Source organism: Martes martes (genome assembly GCF_963455335.1).
Source record: "Martes martes genome assembly, chromosome: 4".
Classification (NCBI taxonomy): Eukaryota; Metazoa; Chordata; class Mammalia; order Carnivora; family Mustelidae; genus Martes; species Martes martes.
This window is the reverse complement of record NC_137891.1, coordinates 6,913,366-6,936,069: the sequence shown is the minus strand read 5'-3', so window position 1 is coordinate 6,936,069 and position 22,704 is coordinate 6,913,366. Positions and strand designations below refer to the sequence as shown.

At 41.4% G+C, this 22,704-nt stretch overlaps 1 protein-coding gene across 2 annotated transcripts in view; it reads left to right on the top strand.

Annotated features, from left to right (window-relative positions):
* KHDRBS3 (KH RNA binding domain containing, signal transduction associated 3) overlaps nt 1-22,704 on the top strand; it is a 186,711-nt gene that overhangs the window by 60,485 nt on the left and 103,522 nt on the right. For both annotated transcript variants that reach the window (XR_013966627.1, XM_080799908.1), the window contains exon 2: nt 4,568-4,686. Coding sequence is in view for 1 of the 2 variants with exons in the window: in XM_080799908.1 (XP_080656034.1) it covers nt 4,568-4,686 (119 nt within the window). In the remaining variant the exon portion in view is untranslated. The remainder of the gene's footprint in view (nt 1-4,567; nt 4,687-22,704) is intronic.

Below are 22,704 nucleotides of genomic sequence, written 5' to 3'. Positions count from 1 at the left end.
AATAAATAAAATCTTAAAAAAAAAAAAAGAAAGAAAGATGTCCATGGTTTGCAAGCATAACATTATAATCCCCTACATTATCTAAAACCTAATCACACATTTGCTTATTATTTCTGAGCTGGGAGATGTCATTGGTACACTGCACTGTGTGGTAACAAATGTAATCTGGGGATTAGTAAAAGTCAAATCCCTCATGCATTCGACCTCAGAAACCGGATTGGATTTTCTCTATGGTTGGCCTTTACTAGCTTCAGTTAACTAAGAGGTCATATCCACCTTGGTGGGGGGGGGTCAAGTACCTTTCCTTCCCTACGGAAGATGAGAGAGGTGGTCACATGGGCTTTGGAAAATGAAACTCCCAGGAAGGGAGAGGCATTAATACCAGAAAGCTGTTCCATGATTTCATACATCATTTTGTACAATCCCCCTCCCCCTGATTTTTTTTGCATTGTATTTTATGGGACTTAATGAAAACATGAGACTACTTACAGTCCTCAGGTGGAAATTACAAAATTGTTGATTGAATGAATAGTCCCTAAAAAGACCACAGAAGTTTTGACCAGTTTTGAATTTGGTAGCTTGAAGGTCTGGGAAAAGTACGGTGGCTGTGATTTAAGCCAGGTGCCTTGGACCCCCCGGGGACTGGGATCCCGCTGCTGCTGCCGCCGCTGTGCGGTCTGCTGGGTCCAGTCCTTGCAGGCCAGCATGCTTGCGGAATGGCCTCAGGCCTTCACAATTTTCAAATAAATCTTACACAGTGAAATACTTTATTTTAACATAATTCAAAGCTTACTTAAAGTAACAAGATATTTTAGCAACAGAACATTTTCAAAGTGGATGGTCTAGAGAGGAAATGAGATATTTTATGTATTTTTTAAAATTTTTATTTTCCCTTCAGAAATCATAGGTGGATCTCAAACTTTAATGTAATATATTATAAAATACTTACTTTTCTAATAATTTAATCTTTATGATTTTATGTGTTGCTTAAAATGTTTACTGTCACTGATGCTAGGAATAACATTTGAATGCTGACTCTGAAGTTACATGTTGTCCGTATGTTATAAGTGCTCAAAATCATAAAAATGCAGTGTTATCTGAAAATAGGTAATCACACCTATTTTAACAAACATTTATGTATGTTAAAAGTTCTTTTTTTCTTTCTACAAAGTATATCTAATTTTTTGAATCTTATATGCTAAAGGCATTTCCAATTATAGCATAAATGCATAAATAAAAATGTGGAATTAATTTTCTTCTAATTAAAGCTGAAGTCATGAATTATTACACTTGATGGAGCAGATGGCATGTGACTTATTGTTCTTTACTGAGGAAAATGAAACTAGTTTAGCTCATATACACCATTAGTTCAACAGGTTTAAACCCTGTGTGTGTGTGTGTGCACGTGTGAGTGTGTGCTTATGTATTCCTGAAAAACTTCTGGAAGAGTGTGATACTGTTACAGTCCTTACCTCTGGAGTATGGGTGTGGGAGGACCCTCTTGTTTTGGTTTTGTAACCTGTTATACTGTTTTAAATTTTTACCATGTATATATTTCATTTTTATAGGAAAAAGTCAAAATTCAAAGTACTCTTAAAGGTGTTTTCAACAACAGTAACAAGAATCATCTAAGTAAATCTTTGCATTTCACATTCATCTATCTGCGTGTACATTGTCCCCATACAGATTCTGTTTAGAAGCCGTTTTCTGGATGAAAACCTGGGATAATACAAGAAAGCAGACAAAAGAATCAGTTGATTTGGAAGTTTAGTATTCTCTTCTGGGCTTTTCCTGCTTGCCTCCATCTTCCTCCCCCGCCCTCGTAATCCCTTTTGTGTAGTGTCTCCTGACACCAGCCGGGTCTCCAGCACCAACTGGCTGTCCAGCAGCTCCATCCAGTTCAGTTCTGACAGTGGCTCCTGGAGTTAGGGGAGGATCCTCCCCCTGCCCCCCCCCCCCCAAGGAGGAGGGCTGTGTCCCGCAAGAGTGCCCTCACTTCAGACTTAGCTGCGGATGGGGTGGCCGGGCTACCCGCCTGATGAGCTGCAAGCGTGGGGCTTCCACGACTCAGCCTCAGGTTCAGGAATGCACTAGAGCGACTCGCGGACTCAGGAAAGCACCCTACTTCCCATCATGCTTTGTTCTAAAGAATACAAGTCAGAAACAGCCCAACAGAAGAGGGGCTGTGGAGGCAAGGTGGTGGGGAAAGGACGCGGGGCTTCCCTGCCCTGTCTAGGCACTCCACCCTCCCGTCCCTGGCTGTGTTCACCAGCCCAGACCCTGGTGGTGAGGGGGTTTTATGGGATTTTCATTATGTGGGCACATTTGACTAAGTCATTGATGATTGAACTCCTTCTAGCTCCTCTCCTCTCTCCACGGGTGGGAGTGCGGAACGTGCCAGCTTGACACTTGCTTGGTTTTTCACATGGTTGGTTTTTCTGGCAGCCAGCTCCCTCTTCCTTCAAGAGTCATCTCATTAGCATGAAGGCCTGTATGGTTGAAAGGGGCTTGTTAGGAATGATAAAGTGCACTCCTGTCTCTCAGGAAACTCGTAGGCTTCTGGGAAAGCTGTGCCAGGAACCTGGGACAAAGACCGAATATATATTTTTCATTATGTCCCACATATATACTGACTTTTTACTGTGCATTGTTAAAGAAAAAATTATTCTGACACTTGTTAAAATAGTAAGGAAGACTTTATTCGGGGCTATCATGATAGGTGTCAAGACAGTCACTGTGGAGAAGAGAGATCAGGTTCAGCTCTGAATACAAGCAAGACAATTGGGGGTTTAGCTCTGAGGAGCACACGAAGGGGTACGGGGCGGAGGAGGGGAGGCATCAATGCCATTGGGCTCCTTAGTGGTGACTGAAGTCTCCAGCTGTCAGCAGAGCCTCCATGTATCCTACAGTGCCATGAAAATCTTATTTTCTGTCTTACATGACGTAAAAAAATGGTGGAGAGACTGCAGTGGCGCACTGTCTTTATCGTCAGGCAACACTGGAGGTAAATCCTGCCTTTGCTCTCAGCAAAGTAACCTTTCAGAACTTCCTGTTTGCCATCTCTTGTGAGGATTGAATTACATCATAAATGTGGCACATACTAAATTCTTAAGTATTCCTAGCCCAACAAGCAGAACAAGTGAATATGTTTGCCCCTTTATACACCAGATGCCATCTTTGGGCCTTCTCCATGCTGTGGTCCCCTTCCTTGAACCTGCGTATCTTGTGGTCCTTCTGGAAGGAGCAGTGCGTGTACACATTCATTCAGCTCTCATTCAGACACCTGTTTGTGTACCTCTTAGCCAGATGCTGTAGGCAGCAGCGTGAGGAAACAGCATCTGAAATGTTCCAAGGGCTGGGAGGTGCACGTGGTGTGTGCTTAGTGGCAGATGTTTATTGGATGAAGAGACAGATTTTTACCTAAGAGAGATTTATGTTCTGGCGGGAGAGTATCTTGGTCCACTCAGCCTGCTCTCGTAGAACACCAGAGACTGGAGAGCTGATGAACAACAGAAATTTATTTCTCACAGTTCTGGAGGCTGGGAGTCTAAGACTCACATGCCTACAGATTTGGTGTCACGTGAGGGCCCATTTCCTGGTTCATGGACAGCAGGTCTCGCTGTGTCCTCATGTGGCAGAGGGGGTGAAAGAGCTCCATGTGTAGGGTTTCTTTCGTAAGTCACTAGTCCTTCTCCTGAGGGCTCCACCCTCATGACTTAATCACCTCCCGAGAACCCCCCACCTCCTAAGACCATCACGTTGGGGATTAGGATTTCAACCTGTGAATGGGAGGTTCCAAACACTGTCTGTAACAGAGATAAACTATGGAGGCACCACATTTTCTTTTCAAGGTGAGTCATAGTAGAGTTGTACATAAAGTGTTTTCTGAGCATCAGGGTGGAAGTGATTGATTCCTTCCTTCCTGCCTCATTGGTGAAAGGGATTGCCACACATTAAAAAATAGTATTCAGTGTGGCTGAATCTTGAAGGAGGTGCATGACGTTGAAATAATAACATTACAGGCAGTGAAAAGAACGTTAATGAAGACATGAACGTGTAGTTGATCTGTGTCACTTGTGAGAAGGGTAGATTTGGTTGGGGAGGTCAACGGACAAAGTTGTGTGGGACTTTTCATGCCATCATAAAGAATCAGTTCCTGTGGTGTAAGCCTGGGAGAAGCAGAAGCTAATGGATAGGGATGTCAGTACTTGGTAACACTGAATGGAGAACGTTTTCTGACTCTTCTCCGTGGTTTGAGCAGCCTCTCACTAGGAGTCCAGAAGGCCCCAAGAAACTTACTTCTTTGTCTGTTTTTTAGTTAGTTCATTGTTCCCTCCATTAGCATGGGCTGTTAAGATTTGACTTCGCAGAGCCATGGTATGTGCCTTTTTTCTGCTGGTGAAGGAGGTTTGATAAAATGGGAAATATGCCGTTACTTGAAAAACTCCTATTGATTGGATAGTCCGTATTTCTGTACTTGATTTCATGCCACAATAATGCTAACAAGAACTTCCAACCTCTGGGGTTCTAAATCAGACACTTCATGGTTATCTTTTTTCCTCCACAGAAATAGAAAAGTTTCAAAAAGGAGAAGGCAAGGATGAAGAAAAGTACATCGATGTGGTGATTAATAAGAACATGAAGCTGGGACAGAAAGTGTTAATCCCTGTAAAGCAGTTCCCTAAGGTAAGACAGCAAGGTTTGCAGGTTGTGGCAAACCTAATCACAAGGGAGCAGATGTTGAATTTATGTTCTGTTTGATATTTTCTTGAGGTGTTTTCCTTTAGCCTAGCCCTCCCCTACCTCACACCAACACAGGCACACTTTTAAAGTTAATTAAAAATTAAAAACTTACTTAGTGATCTGATCTTTTTCTGTTTGACTTTAGTGTGAGTTAGGGAACCTTAAAGAATTATGCTTCTGAATCATCCTAGCGATGTGACTTTGGATAACCTACGTAACTTCTACTTTAATTTCTTAATTTGTAAGATGAGGTTGGATTGTTAAGAATTAAATAAGATTATCCATATTAAATGCTTAGCATTGAGTGTAAGCACATGAATGTTCAAAATAATATCTACTCTACTTCTCTGTTCCAGAAAAATGTTATTTCTCATTTATTGCAAGCTTTATGTCATTGAACATGATTACAATAGGTGCTTTAAAGTTTCTATCTGATTCTAAATCTTGGTCATTTTAGATTTGGCATGACTTGACACATTGATACTCTTTCTGTCTTGTTTTTCTTTCTGCTGAGTGTTTGTGGGCATGATTTATGCATACTGTTGTGTACATTGGTAGTCCATTACTTTTGACTGCTCAGTAATAGTCCATTATCTGATATGCAACAATAAATTTATTCATTCATTCACCAGGGCAGTTTTCAGTTTCAGGTTATTATAGATTAAATTACTGTGAACATTTTCACACAAATTTTCATACATTTTGTGATATGTTTTTATTTCTTTTGAGTAAATATACACGTAAGATTTAACTTGCTATGTATTTAATTTTCCAAGAAATTGCCATACTTTTTCCCAAAGTGATCATACCTTGTTGCTTTTCCAGGAACAGTGCGAGCCGGTTGTAGTGGCTCTGTATCCTCATCAGTGTCTGATGTTCTCACTCTGTTGAATTTTTGACCATTCGGATCGTATGTTGGTATTTTCCTGTGGTGTTTATTAGCATTTCCCTGATTAGTAATGATGTGTTCATTTCATGTACTTGCTGGCCCCTCCTGTATCTTCTGTTTTCGAACTGTCTTTTTAGGTCCTTTGCCTATTTGTAAACGGTCTGTATGTCTTCTCGTCATTGAGTTGTAGGAGCTTTTCTAAATGCCCCAAAATAAGTCTTTTGTTAGATGTATTTTGTAAATATTTGGCTCAGTCTCTGGCTTTCCTCTTATTTTCTTCATAGTGTCTTGTGATCTGTTGAAGTTTTTAATTTCCTGATGTCTGTCTACTGTATCAAGTTTTCTTTCCTCTTATGATTATTACCTTCTGTCAACTAACAAATCTTTGCCAGCTTCAAAGAGATGCTAGAGTTGTTTATAAGTTACAAAGCTAGTCTCCTGTGTTTCTCTAAAAGCTTTACCATTATAGTTTTTAAAAACTTTTAGGTCTGTGATACACTGCAAATTGCTTTTTGTTTATGTTGTGGTGTAGAGGGTTCAAAATTTATTTTCTCTCCATGTGGATATCCAGTTTTTTCAGTACCTTTTGTTGAAAAATGTTTTCCTCCCATTGATGGTGTTAGCACCTTTGATGAAAATTACATAACTGTGTAAGCGGGGGTCTATTTTTGCACATTCTTTTTTGTTTCATTCATCTATTTATGGATCCGTATGCTTTTACCATACTATCTTCATTACTGTAACTTTTTATAATAAGGCGTGAAGTTGACTGATGCAGTCCCTTCAACTTTGTCCTTTCTTTTTTTTTTTTTTTTTTAAGATTTTTTATTTATTTGACAGAGAGATAGAGAGAGTAGAAGTAAGCAGAGCGGCAGGCAGAGGGAAAGAGAGAAGCAGGCTCTCTGTTGAGCAGGGAGCCTGATGTGGGGCTCAATCCCAGGACCCTGTAATCATGACCTGAGCCAAAGGTGGAGGCTTAACTACTGACCCACCCAGGCGCCCCTTTGTCCTTTCTTTTTTAAGACTACTTATATAGAGGTCCTTTTCAATTCCATGTAAATTTAAGAATTATTTTATTATCTTTCACAAAACATTCTGCTGGGATAATGATTAGAGTTGCACTGTATTGATTAATTTATGGAAATACTACATCTTAATAACATTGAGTCTTTTCTTCCTTGACATGGTGTATCTTTCCATTAATAGATTTTTATTTTTTTTTAATTTTTTATTTTTTTTCCATTAATAGATTTTTAAATTGCTATTAGCATTTTATACTTTTCAGGGTAAAACTCTTACTTGCATTTTGTTAAATTCATTCTTAAATATATTTATGTTTTTTTTCATATTATTGTACAGTGGATAGTTTAAATTTTTATTTTCTATTTTTTTCCTTCTAATAGAAAATTTTGTGTATTGACCTTACATTCTGCTACCTTGCCAAATTCAGTTGTTTTCATGAGTTGTTTTATAGATTACTTAGGATATGCTGTGTATACAGTCTTATCACCTACAAAACAGTTTACTTCTTTCCCTCCAATTTTTATGCTTTTTATTTATTTACCTTAGATTATCGTATTGGCTAGGATCTCTGTGTAATGCTTGAGTACAAGCAGTGAGATTAGGCCTTCTTTCCTTGTTCCCAGAACGGAAAGCATTAAGAGTGGTAACAGCCAGGGGGTTTTGTAGATGCCCTTTGTTAGGTGGAGGAAGTCCCCTTCTGTCTCAGTTTTGCTGAGAGATTTGATCCTGACTGGGTGGTGAATTCCATTGAATGGCCTTTTCTGTATCTATTGAAATGAACATAGAAGGTTACTTCTTTACACTGTTAATATAGTGAATTTTGTTGATTGATTTGTCTAAATTAAACCAACTTTGGATTCATGGGTTAAACCCTACTTATTATCTCTTATATATTGTTGGGTTCAAATGCCTATATGTTCATGGGCAATACTGGCCTATAATTTTTTTTTTCATATATAACATATTTGTCAGATTTTGATATTAGTGTTATGCTGGTTTCATATAGTGAGGAGTGTTCCTTTCCTTTTTTTTTTTTCTTAACCCCAAAGAATTTATGTCAGTCTGATGCTGTTTCATCCTCAGTATTTGATAGAATTCACCAGTGAAACCCCTTGAGCCTTCAGTTTGATGGTAAATTCAAAGTCTTTAATGGACATGGTGCTAATCAGATTTCCATTTCATCTTTTGTGGTCTCCCCCCCCACCCCCTGACAAGAGATTTCTCTATTTCATCATAATATTTTAGCTATTACTTTTTCAATATTTTTATGCCCCTTTCTTTCTCCACCTTTGGAAACCAGTTACACGTATGGTCACCATTTTGATATTCTCAGAATGGTTCCTCTATCTCTTTTCTCTAGTCCCCTCTCCCTGCCCCATTTGTCAGATCGACTTATACTTCTGTATCTTTAATTCGTGGATTATCTCTTACATTATCCTCATTTTCCTGTTAAGCCCATCAGATAAATTTTTACATCAGGTGTTGTAATGATCTGTTTCAGAATTTACTATTTGATTCCTATACAAGAATGTGTATGTAAAAAATTTTCTTTCTCTGCTGGGATTTTCTGCTTTTTATTCATTATAGGTGTTACATTATTTTGTGTTATTGAGTCCAGATAAAATAGGTGCTTTAAAGTCGCTAATTCTAAAATCCTAGTCATCTTGGATTTGGCCTGAATTGATAAACTTATCTTGATAGTCAGGCATAGTGTTCCAGTTTTTTTGTGTGTCGAGTAATTTTGGATTGTACCCTGGGTGGTGAGTGTTGTGTTGTCAAGACTCTGGATTCTGTTCTGCTGTTTGAGGAATGTTGGTGACTTTGGATTCAGACAGCAGACTTGTTGAGTAGAGTGCACATCTCAGTTCAGTTCTTTTCTTAGTTTGACTTCTGCATTTGTTTTTGGCAACAGGGCCCTGGGGTTGAAGATTTGGGCAGATTTTTACACAAATTTGGAGGCCCCCCGTCTCCGACTCTGTCTTTCCTAGTATCCCTCCCTCCCATTTCAGCACTGTGGTTGCCTCAGACTCTGCCACCCAGGCTAAAAACTCTAAACCAGTAAGTTTGTCCAGTCCCAGTCTTCCAAGTCTTGACTCCCTTCCAGAATTCCCTTGTTTTTGATCATTCTCCAAAGGCTTCAGACAATTGGTTTTTGTATTTTGTCTGGAGTTTAAGAATTTATAGTTGTTATCTATAAATGGTCATCCTGTTAGGAGCCTACACAGCCATACTTGCAGAACTGAAGATACATATTCTTAGAAAAGAGAGAACTACGTTGTGAACATTTCGTAGACAGATTCATTACTAAATACAGCTTGGCTTACGGAAACCTTATAAATTGACCACTATGCTTGATACACTATATGCACAATATGCAGTAGATAGAAAGATGAACAGACACTCTTCTTGTCCTTAAATAGTTCATAGTCTGGTAGGTGATTAATCTGGAATTAATACTTTGTGATTATGAGCAAGTATATGAAATAAAATATGGGTGTAAAAGTACCTGAAATAAAATCTCAAATATTGTTTTTCACTGTCAGCTTTGATGAGAGTGGGAGCAGACAAATTATAATTACTGTGTCTAACAGAGAGCAGAGTCTATTTCAAGTACATACAATATCTGAAGCAGGCTGCTTACAAATCCACTGCTTCCAGAACGCTGAGAAAAGATATTTCTGCTTCGCCAAATTGAGCCTGGGAGTTTCAAGCCAGACTTTTGTGAAGGCTAATCTGGCACTTGCAGCAGTTCCAAGAAAAAGCTTTCCTGCTGGTGTCTGTGTGCAGGCGAGCTGAAGGAAGCTGGCGATGGTGGGCGGAGTGGTGGTGGGCACCCAGTTACCTGAGACTAGTACCTTCAGCTGCTGGGCAAGAGGGCAGTGCTGTTTGTGAAACTCCATCCAGTGAAAGGATTTCCATTAATTGAGTATTTTCTCTCAATGAACCACTTCCAACTCTCGGTGGACAGCCCTGGACGTGAGTGTTTTAGGATGCGCAGCTCAGACACATTCATGCTCTTGAGTTGTATGTCAGAGCTTGTAAAGTGGGAAACTCAAAGGAAACGCTGTTTTATGGGGTGTTTTTTAAGACTTAAAGCTGTAGTGATTGTGGGAGAGGCCGTCCCGGAAGCGGCCGTCTCTGAGGAAGCTGGGCCTGGGTCGGAGGTGAGTCGGCCGAGGTCGCGGGGCGGCCGTGACCGGGAGGCCCAGGGCAGAGAGCACTTGTGACAGTATAAGCCATTTTATTTGGCTAAACAGGGCAATTTCAGTAAGAAGTGCGGACTTTTTATAGAGTAGGAATAGATAAAGTGATCAGAGAGCGGAGCGCGGGGTAGGGCCGGCCAGCGAGGGCTGCGGGGGTCCCGCAGGAAGTGACGCGTGAGTCGCGCGGGCGGATGCGGGGCTTGTCCGGGCGCCTGGTGCCGGGAACCGTCGGAGTCGGAGCCGGGCTGGGGCGGCGGACTCCTGGGCGCGGTGCGGGAGAGCAGGCTGTCCGAGGAAGTAGGTTCCATCCCCGCGCCGCCCCGCGCACACACCGGTGCGGTGCTGCCGCGCTGAGATGTCTGCTACGGCGAGGCCACATTAAAGCAGGTAACAGTCCCAGGTGGACAATTATTTAGGGGAAAAAAAAAGACACTTGACTCTAGAGCAGATGCTGCATAGAGGGTAGGACCGAGTGCCGCTGTCTGCTTGACGTATTTGTACTTTAATGTTCGACAAATGGGTGCAACTTTTGTAACTGGGATAAAAAAAGATTTCCATTTTGGGGAAAAAACAGAACTGCGATTGTTAATTTGGGAGAGACCTTTGTATGGTGATTGTTAAGATTTAGGGTACTGAGTTAAATTTTGTCAGTTTTAGTTGTAAGTTTAAGTTAGATTTATTAATGGTCTTAATTTGCTAGTTGTTTAATCTATTCTAATATATGCATACTAATTCTATATATGCATATTATTCTAATATATGCATACTATTTTCAAGTAACATTATATTAATCAACATGGTTTATTACATTGAATGTCTTCCTATTATGAGCTTATTTTGAATTTGATTTATTTCCTGTTTCACAGAAGCTCTTAGGCTAAGGGTCTTGAGAGAGAGAACAGAGAAGTACTTATAGAAACATGTTCCGTCCTGGAGTTTGAATTAAAGCTCAGAGACTTTCTTTTTAAAAGTTGGTTTGCATGTTTCACTTGTTTCACTTGTTTCACATGTTTCACTTGCAGACAAGTAAAAGTCCATGAATTTACTACAGGGTAGAAACCTATTTCATAGAAATCTTGATAGGTTTAAAAATTTCCCACAGTAGTATTTTGACAGTTATGTTGGTATGTTAACACTTGCCTTTTATGTGACTCCGAATTGATTTTCAGAGACATATACTGTTTTTCCAGAGGCTTTATGTGAAAATAATGTTATTTTTTGTGTCCATTTGGTAGTTTATCTGTAGAAATAAAGTGATAGCATACTTGTATGTATGGTACTTGTATGTATGCATGTTAGGTACCATTACAAAAGTTGATGTTGGTGTCCAGTGGGGATTTTGAAACTTGTTGGCATCAAGGAAGGCCGATACTAAAAATAATCACTTCAAGGCACATATATTTGTGATAAGTTGCTATTAATCTCCCTCCTGCTATGCATTAACTTTTGGGACCCCATGACGAAGTAGGAAGGCCACTCTGGACCCCAGTACCTCAGGGAATGTACTGACCTGTGAGGCTGTTGTTTGACCATGAACCATCCAGGTCAACCTCCCTCCATCTCAACAGCCCACACCTCCCAGGGAGCCGAGAGCCGTGCATGTGCAGGTAGAGATGGAGGGGTGCATCTGCAGAGGCTGTTTTCCCCACTATCGTGATCTTGTGACACATTCTGGTGTCATGATAATTAGAAAGTTATTTAAATTGGTATTTGTAAATATGATAGCAACTCAAAAATATTGTGAAGAAATTTCAAATCTTATGCTGTGACTTTTCCTTTGTTCTCTTTAAATAATTTTCTAATTCTTTATAGATTCATTTTTCTTTATAGTTCTTGATTATTGACCAGGAAAGTAGCACTTAAACCTAGATTTAGACTTGTTAAGTGGACTCCAAAACCAGCCAGGCATAAATTACAGGGCTCCTGAAAGAATTTGTGTTCCTGGAGAATATTATTTATGTTCCTGAAACATAGACATAACCAAATTTTATTACTTTAATTCCTCCTCTTCTTGGCAGACCTACACTTTCTCCTGTGTTCTTATTTCACGAATGACAACACACATACGACCTAAGTTCCCAAGCCTGAAATCAGTGTGTGATTTTAGTCTACTAGCTTCTACTTGATTTACCTCCTCCCCTCCATTCTTGAAATGCCATGACTTTTACACATTTATTATTTTTACCTCCTCAATTAATTACAATTCATCTCTATGTTTGTATTCTATTACTACTCCTTAATTTATGCTGTCGTCCCTCACCCACCTTATGTAACAGGCTCTTGTCCAGATCAATTTCTTGCCTTTAGATTCATAACCTCACAGCCAGAATGTTGAAGTCTGGGAGTTTCTGGTTAAAATTTCAAACTCATTTTTGGATAGTTTGCTTTTTCTAATTTGTTTTGTCATCTGCCCTCCCAAGGAGTAGAATCCAGCCTTGAGCAAATAGAGATAGAAAGTATGTAGATTATTTCATATTGTACATTATTTGTGTATGCCTGTATGTATGGATTTTGCCCATATCATCTCCTGGAGTTCTTTGTACATTTCATTGATTTTTAGAGTTGCTGATGTCTAAATAAGTTGAGCTCTTTGCCACTTAGAAGTCAATACTATGTTAAAGTTATAATCAATATAACAGCACCAAATAATCTTCACTACCAGTAATACTTAGTGATTTGCGGTTGGCAAATTAATAAACTTAAATAATTATTTTTATCTGTAGCTTTAATAGATCACAATAATTTCTACAGCAAGGAAAATCAATAAAAACTGTGTTGACTAGTGCCATTTGTCCCGGGATAAAATAAATTTTAATTCCACAAGTATTTCTTGAGAAACTGTTATGTAAGAAAAATGGTGACTCAACTATGGGTCCCAGTTACTCCCAAAGGATTGATACTCTAGTAGGAAAAACAGAGTACATTTCACTAAATAATATAGGGTATATACTAAATTAACGTAAGAGGCAGACAGACACTACAAGAATTTAAGCATGTAAGAGAGAGCTATTTTTGGAGAAAGAATCACAAATGGAATTAAATTTAGTCCCTAAGTGTAAGTTCAGGATGTTAAATAAGTAGAGATCAGCGGGGAGGGCAGAGTAACTATTGAGCCAGAATGATTTAATTATGGGAAATAGTAGGTTGTAGCAGTCACTGGAATGATGACAACTAGTCCAGAAAGCCTTCAGTGCTGTACTTGGGCATCAGAATTTTATGTAGCCAGGAGGGAGCCCTGGAAGACTGATGACACTGAGACAGACAACTAGAATGTATAGGGGAAGGTGTTCTGTATTCTAAAAGAACTTACTCTTTAAAGTCCTCTTAAAATTTAGGAATAATAGATTTACAACGCAAGTTTGGAATGTTTGGCATGACTTTTATTCTTAGGAAATTCATCTGTGTAGAGATGTCATGGAAGTTATTGTCAGTAATCCAAAACTTGACTTAGTTACTAGCTCTGCTAAGAATCAAGCATGTTGTTTCTGAAACACCCACTCCATTTCATGTGGATGCCGTGGACCCGAGTCTGTTAATAGGTTTAAAGTTGTTTGGAGTTTGACATTTATGACATTGGTTTAATTCAAATAAGATGAGTATTCTGAATATCAACTAAAATGTGGATTTATTTAACTAACCGTTGGGTTAGTGGTTACATTATTGGAATCTAAAATGGCCCATAGAGCTATTAAAAGTGATGATCTGGTCTTTCCTTTCAAGCGAAGGCAGGTGAGATAGATCTCATATACTCTTTACTTTCCGTTGTTGCCCTTGGGTGGGAATCGGAAGAGTGTGGAGATTATGAACAAAATGTGTTTCTTGAGGGTCTAATTCTCTTTCCCAGGTAAGGTAAAAGCAAATGCTTGGGTGATGTTTTCCAAAGTGGGATGTATGCACAACAATATATTTGGTGCTAGAAACACTTGCTAGAACTTCTATTTTAATGTATATGTATATAGCTTACAGTTTTCTATGTGTCAGACATTTTTCCAGCATCTTACATGTATTAACTATATGTAAATAATCTTAACAACTTAAGGAGGGAATGATCATCTCCTGTTCACATATTGGAAAAAAAAAAAAAAAGAATAGAGAAGTAATTTGCTAAGGGTTACACAGTTACTAAGTAACAGGCATTTGAATCCCAAAAATCTGGCTCCAGAGCCCATGCTTTTATTCAAAAAATTAAACTTAATATTAGTATTTAGTACCTAGGTGAATGCTGATTCCATTACAGGGTTCATGCTAGTGCCTGCAGTTCTGTGCACGCGGAGGCCATATCTTCCGGTAAGGTGGGGGGTTCCACAGTGTAGAAGGTCTCTCCAGGTCTTAGTTTTCTTTCAGTATACCAGGGCATAAGGCTGTAATATGTGCCTCGGTATGGATTCTTGGACTACATTAGCTAGTTTTAGTTAAATTTACCTTTAAATGGGCACAGATTACTACAAAAGAAACTGTGAATTAAAGGTCTACAAATACATTTGAAATGAGCAAGAAAAATGGCAACACTGATCATTCCCCTGTGCCTAGTCCAAGCTGCCTTACAACAAAGTAAGAAGAACTGTGATCCGGTTGGATATGACAAGAAGAATCTTCTCAAACTGGGACTATTTCTCTATGTCCAGTATGGTTAATGATGAATCTTTTGCCCTAAGTATTAGCAACATTAACCAATGATAGAAGAGATACAGAATTTTAAAATAAATGAGTGCCTACACACATACACATATGTACACACATACATACATTTTGTGTGTGTGTGTACATTTATTTATATATCTCCTTGAGAGGTGTGGGAGCCAGTTGTGGGGATAATTCTTTGCTGTCTCCTGTGAGATCTTGCCATACTTGAGGCAGAGGCCCAAGGGTGCATTTGCATTTGCCATTACTGGTGATCTGCTCCCTTTGTCCTCCTTCCTCTGTTACATCTTCTTAGCTCTTAAATTAATGAGATATATACTTCTTCCTGTATCCAAGCATCTAAAAAAAATTCTTCATGTCCTCTCGTTTGTTTGACAGTCTTACTTCAGACCCATCTCTGTATTACTAGACTAGACTGTCTATCTGATGCGGTGCCCTGTTATTTTGTAGTCTTTCTCAGATGTCTTTTTAAGCATTTTAATGAACTTTAGATTTTATAAGACTCTCAGTTACAAGATGCTGTTGGCCAGTTAGGACCCATATACCAGAAATCTGCCTTCCATCTGTGCTTGTATGGCATACTCTAGGTTTTCTTTAAGTTAACTAAACTGTTAAACCCCTGGGTAGTGACTGTTATACTCTGGGCATTAATTTTGATTGACATTCATCATTCTCTTTGAATGCATGAGACACTGCTTGCCTGTTAGAAGCTAGGTGTTGTTGTATAGTTGTTGAGTTGTTGCACAGATGAATGAGACAGGCTGTTTGCCCTCAGAGGGTCCCAACCTCTGCCCCCATTAGGGAAAATCAGTAGGCGGGTGCATTGCCAGGCCTAGAAAAGACTGATGTTTGAGGCTGTGAAAACTTAACTTTTTGATAAATGACTGCTTTGTCCTTGTTCTCTGTGCTGTGCTCTGCTCCCAGCGATCACTCCCTGCCTTTCCTTCAAGTCTGCCCTGACCTTGCAGCAACCTTCCTGTGAGAACGTGCAGCCGAGTAATGTGATGCTGACTTCTGTGCATGTGCTTTAAGGGGAATGGGCAGCTTCTCCTTTTCTGATCTTGGGAGCCATAGGCCAGGAGGAAGCTCTGCCACCTTGAGGCCACTTGAGGAGAAGTGGGAGCCCAGGATACCTAGGTGGGGTAGAATCAGTGAAAAAGGGGAGAACTGAGGACCCCAGCTGACAGCCACCATCAGTGGTAACGGACATGGGAAAAAGCCATCTTGAGAGTGGGTCTTCCCTGCCCCGCCTGATCTGGCCCTTGCCACGTAGAACTCCCCCCGGGGCTCAGGTTGCTGAATTGTGAGCAAGTAAATCAATGGTTATTGTTGAAAGCCGTTAAATTTTGGGCTAGTTTGTTGTGTAGCTGTAGATAACCAAAATAGCATTAAAGCGTGTTTTCTGGCTTCCAGGTCAGGCCGGGTGTATGAGATGACCTGCATGTGCATGTGTCAGCTGCATGCCAGGGCTCTAGGGGTGGAGTGGCAGGGCTGTGAGGGGGAGAAGGGCCATCATGGACCGAAGGGGTTGCTTTTAGCAAGTGTCAGGGTTAGCCCAGGGTTTCATTTTGGTGATGAAATAGTAAAATGCATTTAAGAAAAACAGCGGAGGTGCAAGGAGCATTAGAAAGTTCAGTTACAGTCAGGGAAAGCCCCGTACCACTTGTGAGCGTGTCTGTCACTGTGACCAGGAGGGACTCCACCAGAGACAGAACCTGACCCTTGGAAACTCTTCCTCTTGTGCCAAAGAGTGCTTTCTATTTTGTGATACAGCTGGTACAGCTGTGGATTTCTCATAATAAAGCAGTGTTACCGGGAGACTGCTAGACTACTGGGCCCAGGGCTCATGAGCTTATTCTTTTCTTTTTGTTGATCCTGTCCTTTTTTTTTTTTTTTTTTTTTAAGCACGACTCCGTCCTGTGTAGCATTGTGTTGAGAGTGGAGATGGGAATTAAGATGTTGGTTTCAGAGTTGAGTAAAATACATTCCCTCCTCTCAGGAATCTACACAAAAAGAAGTATCCTAAAATTTGGCTTGATAAGTCACACGGGAAAGCAGGAGGAGAAGGAGGATGCTGGGAGGCCTCCACAGCGGGAGCCCGTGAGCAGGGATGGGCTGTGAGCAGGAACGGGTTGTGAGCAGGGACTGGCCTTGAGCAGGGACTGGCCCGGCATGTACTTCGTCCCCTGGAGCTCACTTTCCCTTAAGTGTGGAGTTTGCCATCCTTAAAGGAGTGAGTTCCTATCAACAGGGAACAGTTAAGCAGTGACTAAAATACAAAGAGAAAATGAAATCGTCCAGATTGCCATCTGTGTTTTAAACTCAGAATTAAGTCTGGATTCTTAACAGTGGCCTGTAAGGTCTGCTGGCTGTCTCTGACCCTCTTCCTTCCAGCCCCAACTCACTCTGCTCCCCTCAGGCTGCCAGCTTCTTGGGTCTCAGGGCTTTTGCACTAGCTGATCACATTGCAGGGAACAGTGACCCACACCCTTGCTCAGCATGCAGCTCCCAAGCAGCTGTCATGGACCAGCCCTCCGTGAGCACCTGGATGCTCTCAGGTGCTTTCATCCACTGCCCTGGGTGCTCCCTGCCAGTTTGTCAGCGCGGTCGTCTTTGCGTACTTTGTACTTGTCACGGGGCTCTTACTGCTGGACGTGCAACTCCGTGTGAGCAGGGCCATCAGCTCCTTCTCTTTTCCACTCGGCCCCCGGAATGTGCTTGCCTCTTCACCAGCGTTGTAGTAGTCGTAACACCTACTGAGGGCTGGAACCTGATCTAACTACATGCTTTGTTGACTTTGGCAATATTTTTAAAAAACAAAGCACAGTGGTCTTGTCCTTAGGCCTGCAGATAAAGCTTTTGTTCTGGGTGGGGGGTGGTTATGAGGGCGCAGGTCTGAGCAGATCTCAGCAGTGGCTGCTTCCTTCACCCACATGGCACGTAGGGGAGTGGCCTCGGGAGTCTTCCTGCTCCCTGATCTTCCTGTGAACACCTGGAGGCTGGGGCAGGAGTGTTGAATTCTTATGCAAAAGACCTTTAAGGAAGTGTCCACTCCTCTAATTCTGTGGCTCTTAGGGCTTCTGGGCTCTCAGGTGAGCCCACCCCAGGTAAGCAAAGAAGCAAATGCTAGAGGCTGTTTTCTCCCTGCCAGCACCTGAACTCTGCCTTGGTGCTCCCCCCATCCACTTGGTGTTTGCCCTGGGGCTTGGGAGTTAACCTGCATTCTGCCCAGCTCTCTTCCTGACTCACAGGGCAAGAGAGACCTTCTTTTCAGCTCTGCATCTGAGCTGAAGTGGGTAGTTCTTGGTAGTTTTGAGAACCAGAAATGGCTAAAGTCAAAAGCAGGAGAGTAGTGGAGCCAGAGAGGAGGGCAGGAGCCATGCTAAGCAGAGTCAGAACACTGGGATATGACCCTGAAGATGGTTGGGGGTTGTATTTGAATCAGAGATGTATCCAAGGGAGCTTCTTGTGAAGAGCTCTGTGTGACTGGGGAGACAGAGGTGGATTCGGTGAAAGGATTCTGTGGCAGGCGAGGTGAGCGAGGATGGTGGCCAGGGCTGGGAGCTTGTGGTGTGACTGCAGTAAAGTAGACTGTGAGAGACATCGAGGAGGTGAAATCGGTGAACTCTCATGGGTCCAGTGAGCATTTATGAAATGCTCTCTCTGCACAGGTATTGGAGCTGTGGGCACAAAAGGCCCCGTCACTGCCGTCATGGAGTGAATGTCAGGTTCCTGGCTAGAGTCAGGGTCCTATGGCAGGGCAGCTGCCTGGGCCCAGGAGCTCTGGAAGATAACGTTTGGTGCTGCGTGGGCCCAGGTTCCAAGTTCAGCAGTAGGGTTGAGTTGGAGGTCAATAAAGCGGCTCTTTTTTGGACTAACCAACTTTTTGGTGAGCACCCAATTAAGGGGACCTTTTAATGGAGATGGTGACATGTTCTTGGGACTTAGTTGTTTATGAAATGACAGCTTAAGTGTAATTGCTCCCCGAGGAACAGTGTCACATCACAAATGTTGTTTAAACCAATTAAAGCCAGTTCAGAAAAGCATTTAGTCTTTACCAACAAAGAACATAATTGTGGGATCTTATACATTATGCAGTGAAAACTCTATGTTGGTTCACCATCTTTGAAAAGTTTCCTATTTACAATTGTAACACTTGTAATATGGTAATATATTTATAATGTAATAATTAACATCTGGAAAAATATAATTTGCTTTGGAAATGTCACTTTCACCTTTTATTCAAATCTAGGCACAAATAAAATTATTTATTTATTTATATTTTTATTTTTTATTATGTTATGTTAGTCACCATACAGTACATCATCATTAGTTTTTTGATGTCATGTTCCATGATTCATTGTTTGTGGATAACACCCAGTACATGCAGTCCGTGCCCTTCTTAATACCCGTCACCAGGCTCACCCATCACCCCTTCTTCCTCCCCTCTAAAACCCTCAGATTTTTTCCTGGAGGCCACAGTCTCTCATGGTACGTCTCCCACTCCAGTTCCCCCCCTTCATTTTTCCCTTCTTCTAGTGTCCTCCATGCTATTCCTTATGCTCCACAAATAAGTGAGACCATATGATAATTGACTTTCTCCATTTGACTTATTTAACTTGGGGTAATCTCCTCCAGTTCTGTTCATGTTGATGCAGAAGTTGGGTATTCATCCTTTCTGATGGCTGTGTAATAGTCCATTGGATATATGGACCACATCTTCTTATCCATTCATCTGTTGAAGGGCATCTTGGCTCTTTCCACAGTTTGGCGATTGTGGGTATTGCTGCTATGAACATTGGGATGCACATGACCCTTCTTTTCACTACATCTGTATCACAAATGAAATTGTTAATAAAATTAGAAGTTAAAATATATTACATTCTCATTTTAGAATATGGTTGTCAAAAATCAGATCCTTACTTCAGTTGAGGAAAGACTTTATTTGAAAGTATTATTACAAGAGCAGGGTGGGGGCCTTGTAATAAAGAGAAGATCTGTGCCTCATGAGATCAGTCAGACAGCAAAGGCTTTGCTTTTATGAGGAGAGGGCATGAGGCCAGCAAGGTAGGGGAAGTGGGAGGAGTGGGTGGAGGCAGCATGAAGGGACAGTAGATCGGAGAATGTTCCCCTTGAGGCTGGCGCCTAAAGTGGGGGTTGTCTTTCAGGGGGTGTATGCTAGCCTAGGTTGCTGGTGGGTCATATTCAGGGGCCTGAGGAAAGGGAGAACTTCCCTGAAGTTTGATCAGGTCAGGTTAGTGGACATTTTCTGATTGATTAGTGGGGACAAATAGGTCAGCTAATCTTTGGTGGGGCAGAGAATGTGGATTTAAAGGGTCTCTGTCTGGCTTTGTTATAGGTGGATAGTGGGTCATCCACAAGTCCTACCTAAATCACCTGGGGAGGAGTAGTTCATTGCAATGAGCCATTCCTAGAAATGGAAAAGGGCCTGAGCTTGTCCTCATCGTCACTCTTATTCAGGAGCACAGGTTGGGTTAAATTCAGCATCCTCCCGGCGCTCAGCACTTACCTCATGCACTTTAATTTTCCTGATAACCCTTCAGTGTGAGGTCTCTCATAAGCCATGACTTGACTTCCTGAGGATCAGGAAGGCTGAGGAACTTCCTGGGTCACACTGCTGGTAAGAGGGCACCCTGCTGCTTCAGAAGGCTCTGGTCCGGGAGCTCCAGGGGGACGTTCCTAATACTCGGAGCAAGTGAGACAACCATGCCGCCTGATTTGTATATTGTTCATGTCATCTGAAGAATCCAAAACATATATTCAGCCAGTGTCACTCAGACCTTTTCTTGCTGCAAGTATGAACCTGGGCTAGCTTAAGTTTTGGTTTGTTTTTCCAAGTATGTAGGGTACCTAGTAGAATCTGTGGAGAAATGGAACTCGTAATCTGCAAGAAGGACAGCAACAGGGACTTAAAGCCGAAGAAAGAGAGAGGAGCCAGAGTCAGTGACTGCTCTCCCTAGCGGTGTTTCTCAGTAGGGACAAAACTGACATTGTACACAGGACACATCTTCCTTGTGAAGGGCAGTTCCATCCATCTCCGGTGTGTGATATCCTTGGCCTTTGCCTACTGAATGCAAGTATTGGCCTACATCATCGTGACAACAAAACAGAAGTGCTAAGTATTTCCAGATTCCCTGGGGAGGTGATGCACTCAGGGGTTGAGAACCCGACCACCGAGCAGCCGGGCACATTGCCATTGTTGTGACTCAGCAGTAAGGACATGAGTGTCCGCACTCTCGGTTCTAAACCTCAGACTCTCCTGACTTCCAGTCAGAGGCCAACTCCATGACTCGCCTGGGTGGCCTGGGCACAGTCCTGCTGTTTCAGTGTGCTGGCTTCCTTGGTAGCTTTGCAGATGGAAGGGAGTCAGTTTCCGGTAATCAGTGGGTATTGCTCATATAAATTTATGTATGTCCATAATAGTTGAATTCATCAATTTATTACTGATTTGGCATGGAGTATGCACAGTCTGTTGGTTGCTCTGTTAGGTGATTTTTTATACCTTTCTCTGTTTAATTCATATTTACTGATTCATCAATCAGCAGTCCTTATGTTGTAGATGAAGTCTGGGACTCATGATTGTGACTTGACCTGGGACATGTAACTCCTGCACAATATGTGCCTGGACAGAGAAGAGAGTGAAAATGTTCCTGACTGTTAAAACGCTCATTTATATCCTTTTTTGAATGAAAGTTAATAGAAATTCAATGCAGAAAGAAAACTCCTAAAGGCATATAAAATTATAAAAATGTTTTTCCTTCTTATATAGAGTTCTGCAACTGACCTTGAATAAGTCATATCATTCTGTGGACATCAGTTTCCTCATCAGTATAAAATTAGATGTTTGCACTGGATGATTTCTAAGGTGTCTTGGTTTTTTTAGTGGGGAAATATTTAGCTATTAAAGGTGTGATGTAAGTTTGGCTTCTCAACCACAAATTTTGTCTCATGCCATCTTTGAAACCTGCCAAAATGAATATAAATGAAGAAAAAAGGCACAAATCCTCAAAGATAAGAATGGAAGGCTGAGGCAATAACAGGCTGATGATGGGAGTGAAGTTGTGGTGGCTGCAAAATAAATGGACAAATGGTAATGACTTAGGCAACAAGATAAAGCAGAATTTGGGCTTACAGGCCAAGGGGAAGTGTCCCAGAAACAGGTGTGTTAGTACAGAAATAGCTTGAGAAGACTCAGGAATCCTGGACACCAGTTATTGAGAAGGTGGACTGATGGGCAGGACTGAAGAAGACATGACTAGGTTCTAAGTTTGGGTGAGAAGTGTTTAGACCACTGGATGCTCTTCCTCGCTGATAAAACCAGGTATCTGCCGTCTTAACTGCAGCAGGCTAGAGACTACCTGAAGGGGTTGAATAAAGAAGACTTGGGCTCTAAGACCCAGATAGATATGACTGAGGGCCAGAGATGCCACACTGAAAATGAGGAAATTATTTTCCTTAAATAAAGGTGTGTATACCTACTAGTGGGAATCCCAGCATTCCAGCAGCCAAGCTGATACCTCCTTCTGGGAGATTGGGGAATTCCTATTCAAGGTAATGCTTATTACCTAGGCCAAGAGAAGAGAAACACAGATACTGATATTTGTGTAACTCTTTTTTTTTTTTTTAAGATTTATTTATTTATTTATTTGTCAGAGAGAGAGAGAGAGAGAGCGCGAGGGCGCGCACAGGCAGACAGAATGGCAGGCAGAGGCAGAGGGAGAAGCAGGCTCCCTGCTGAGCAAGGAGCCCGATGTGGGACTCGATCCCAGGACGCTGGATCATGACCTGAGCTGAAGGCAGCTGCTTAACCAACTGAGCCACCCAGGCGTCCCGATATTTGTGTAACTCTTGATGAAAATACTGGCCTCCTATCTTAAAGTGAATTGTCAAGTCCAGTTGTCAAATCCTGTGGATGAAAGCAGGACTTCAGCTACTCTTTTGGAGCCTCAACCTTAAATTTTAAGAACAGGCAGCGGAGAATTACTAGTCACTTGAGGAAAGCCCATAATGTAGAAAGAGACCAATTCATAAAATGTGAATCTGTTGGAAGAAGCAGATACTATAAGCTCCAAGTAGGGGTGGGGGTGGGGAGCACTGCCATTAATATCTTCAGAAATATGAGACTTTATATCACTTCCATAAAATGTTTTTGAAATGTTGTAAAAAAAAGAACAAATAAAAGAA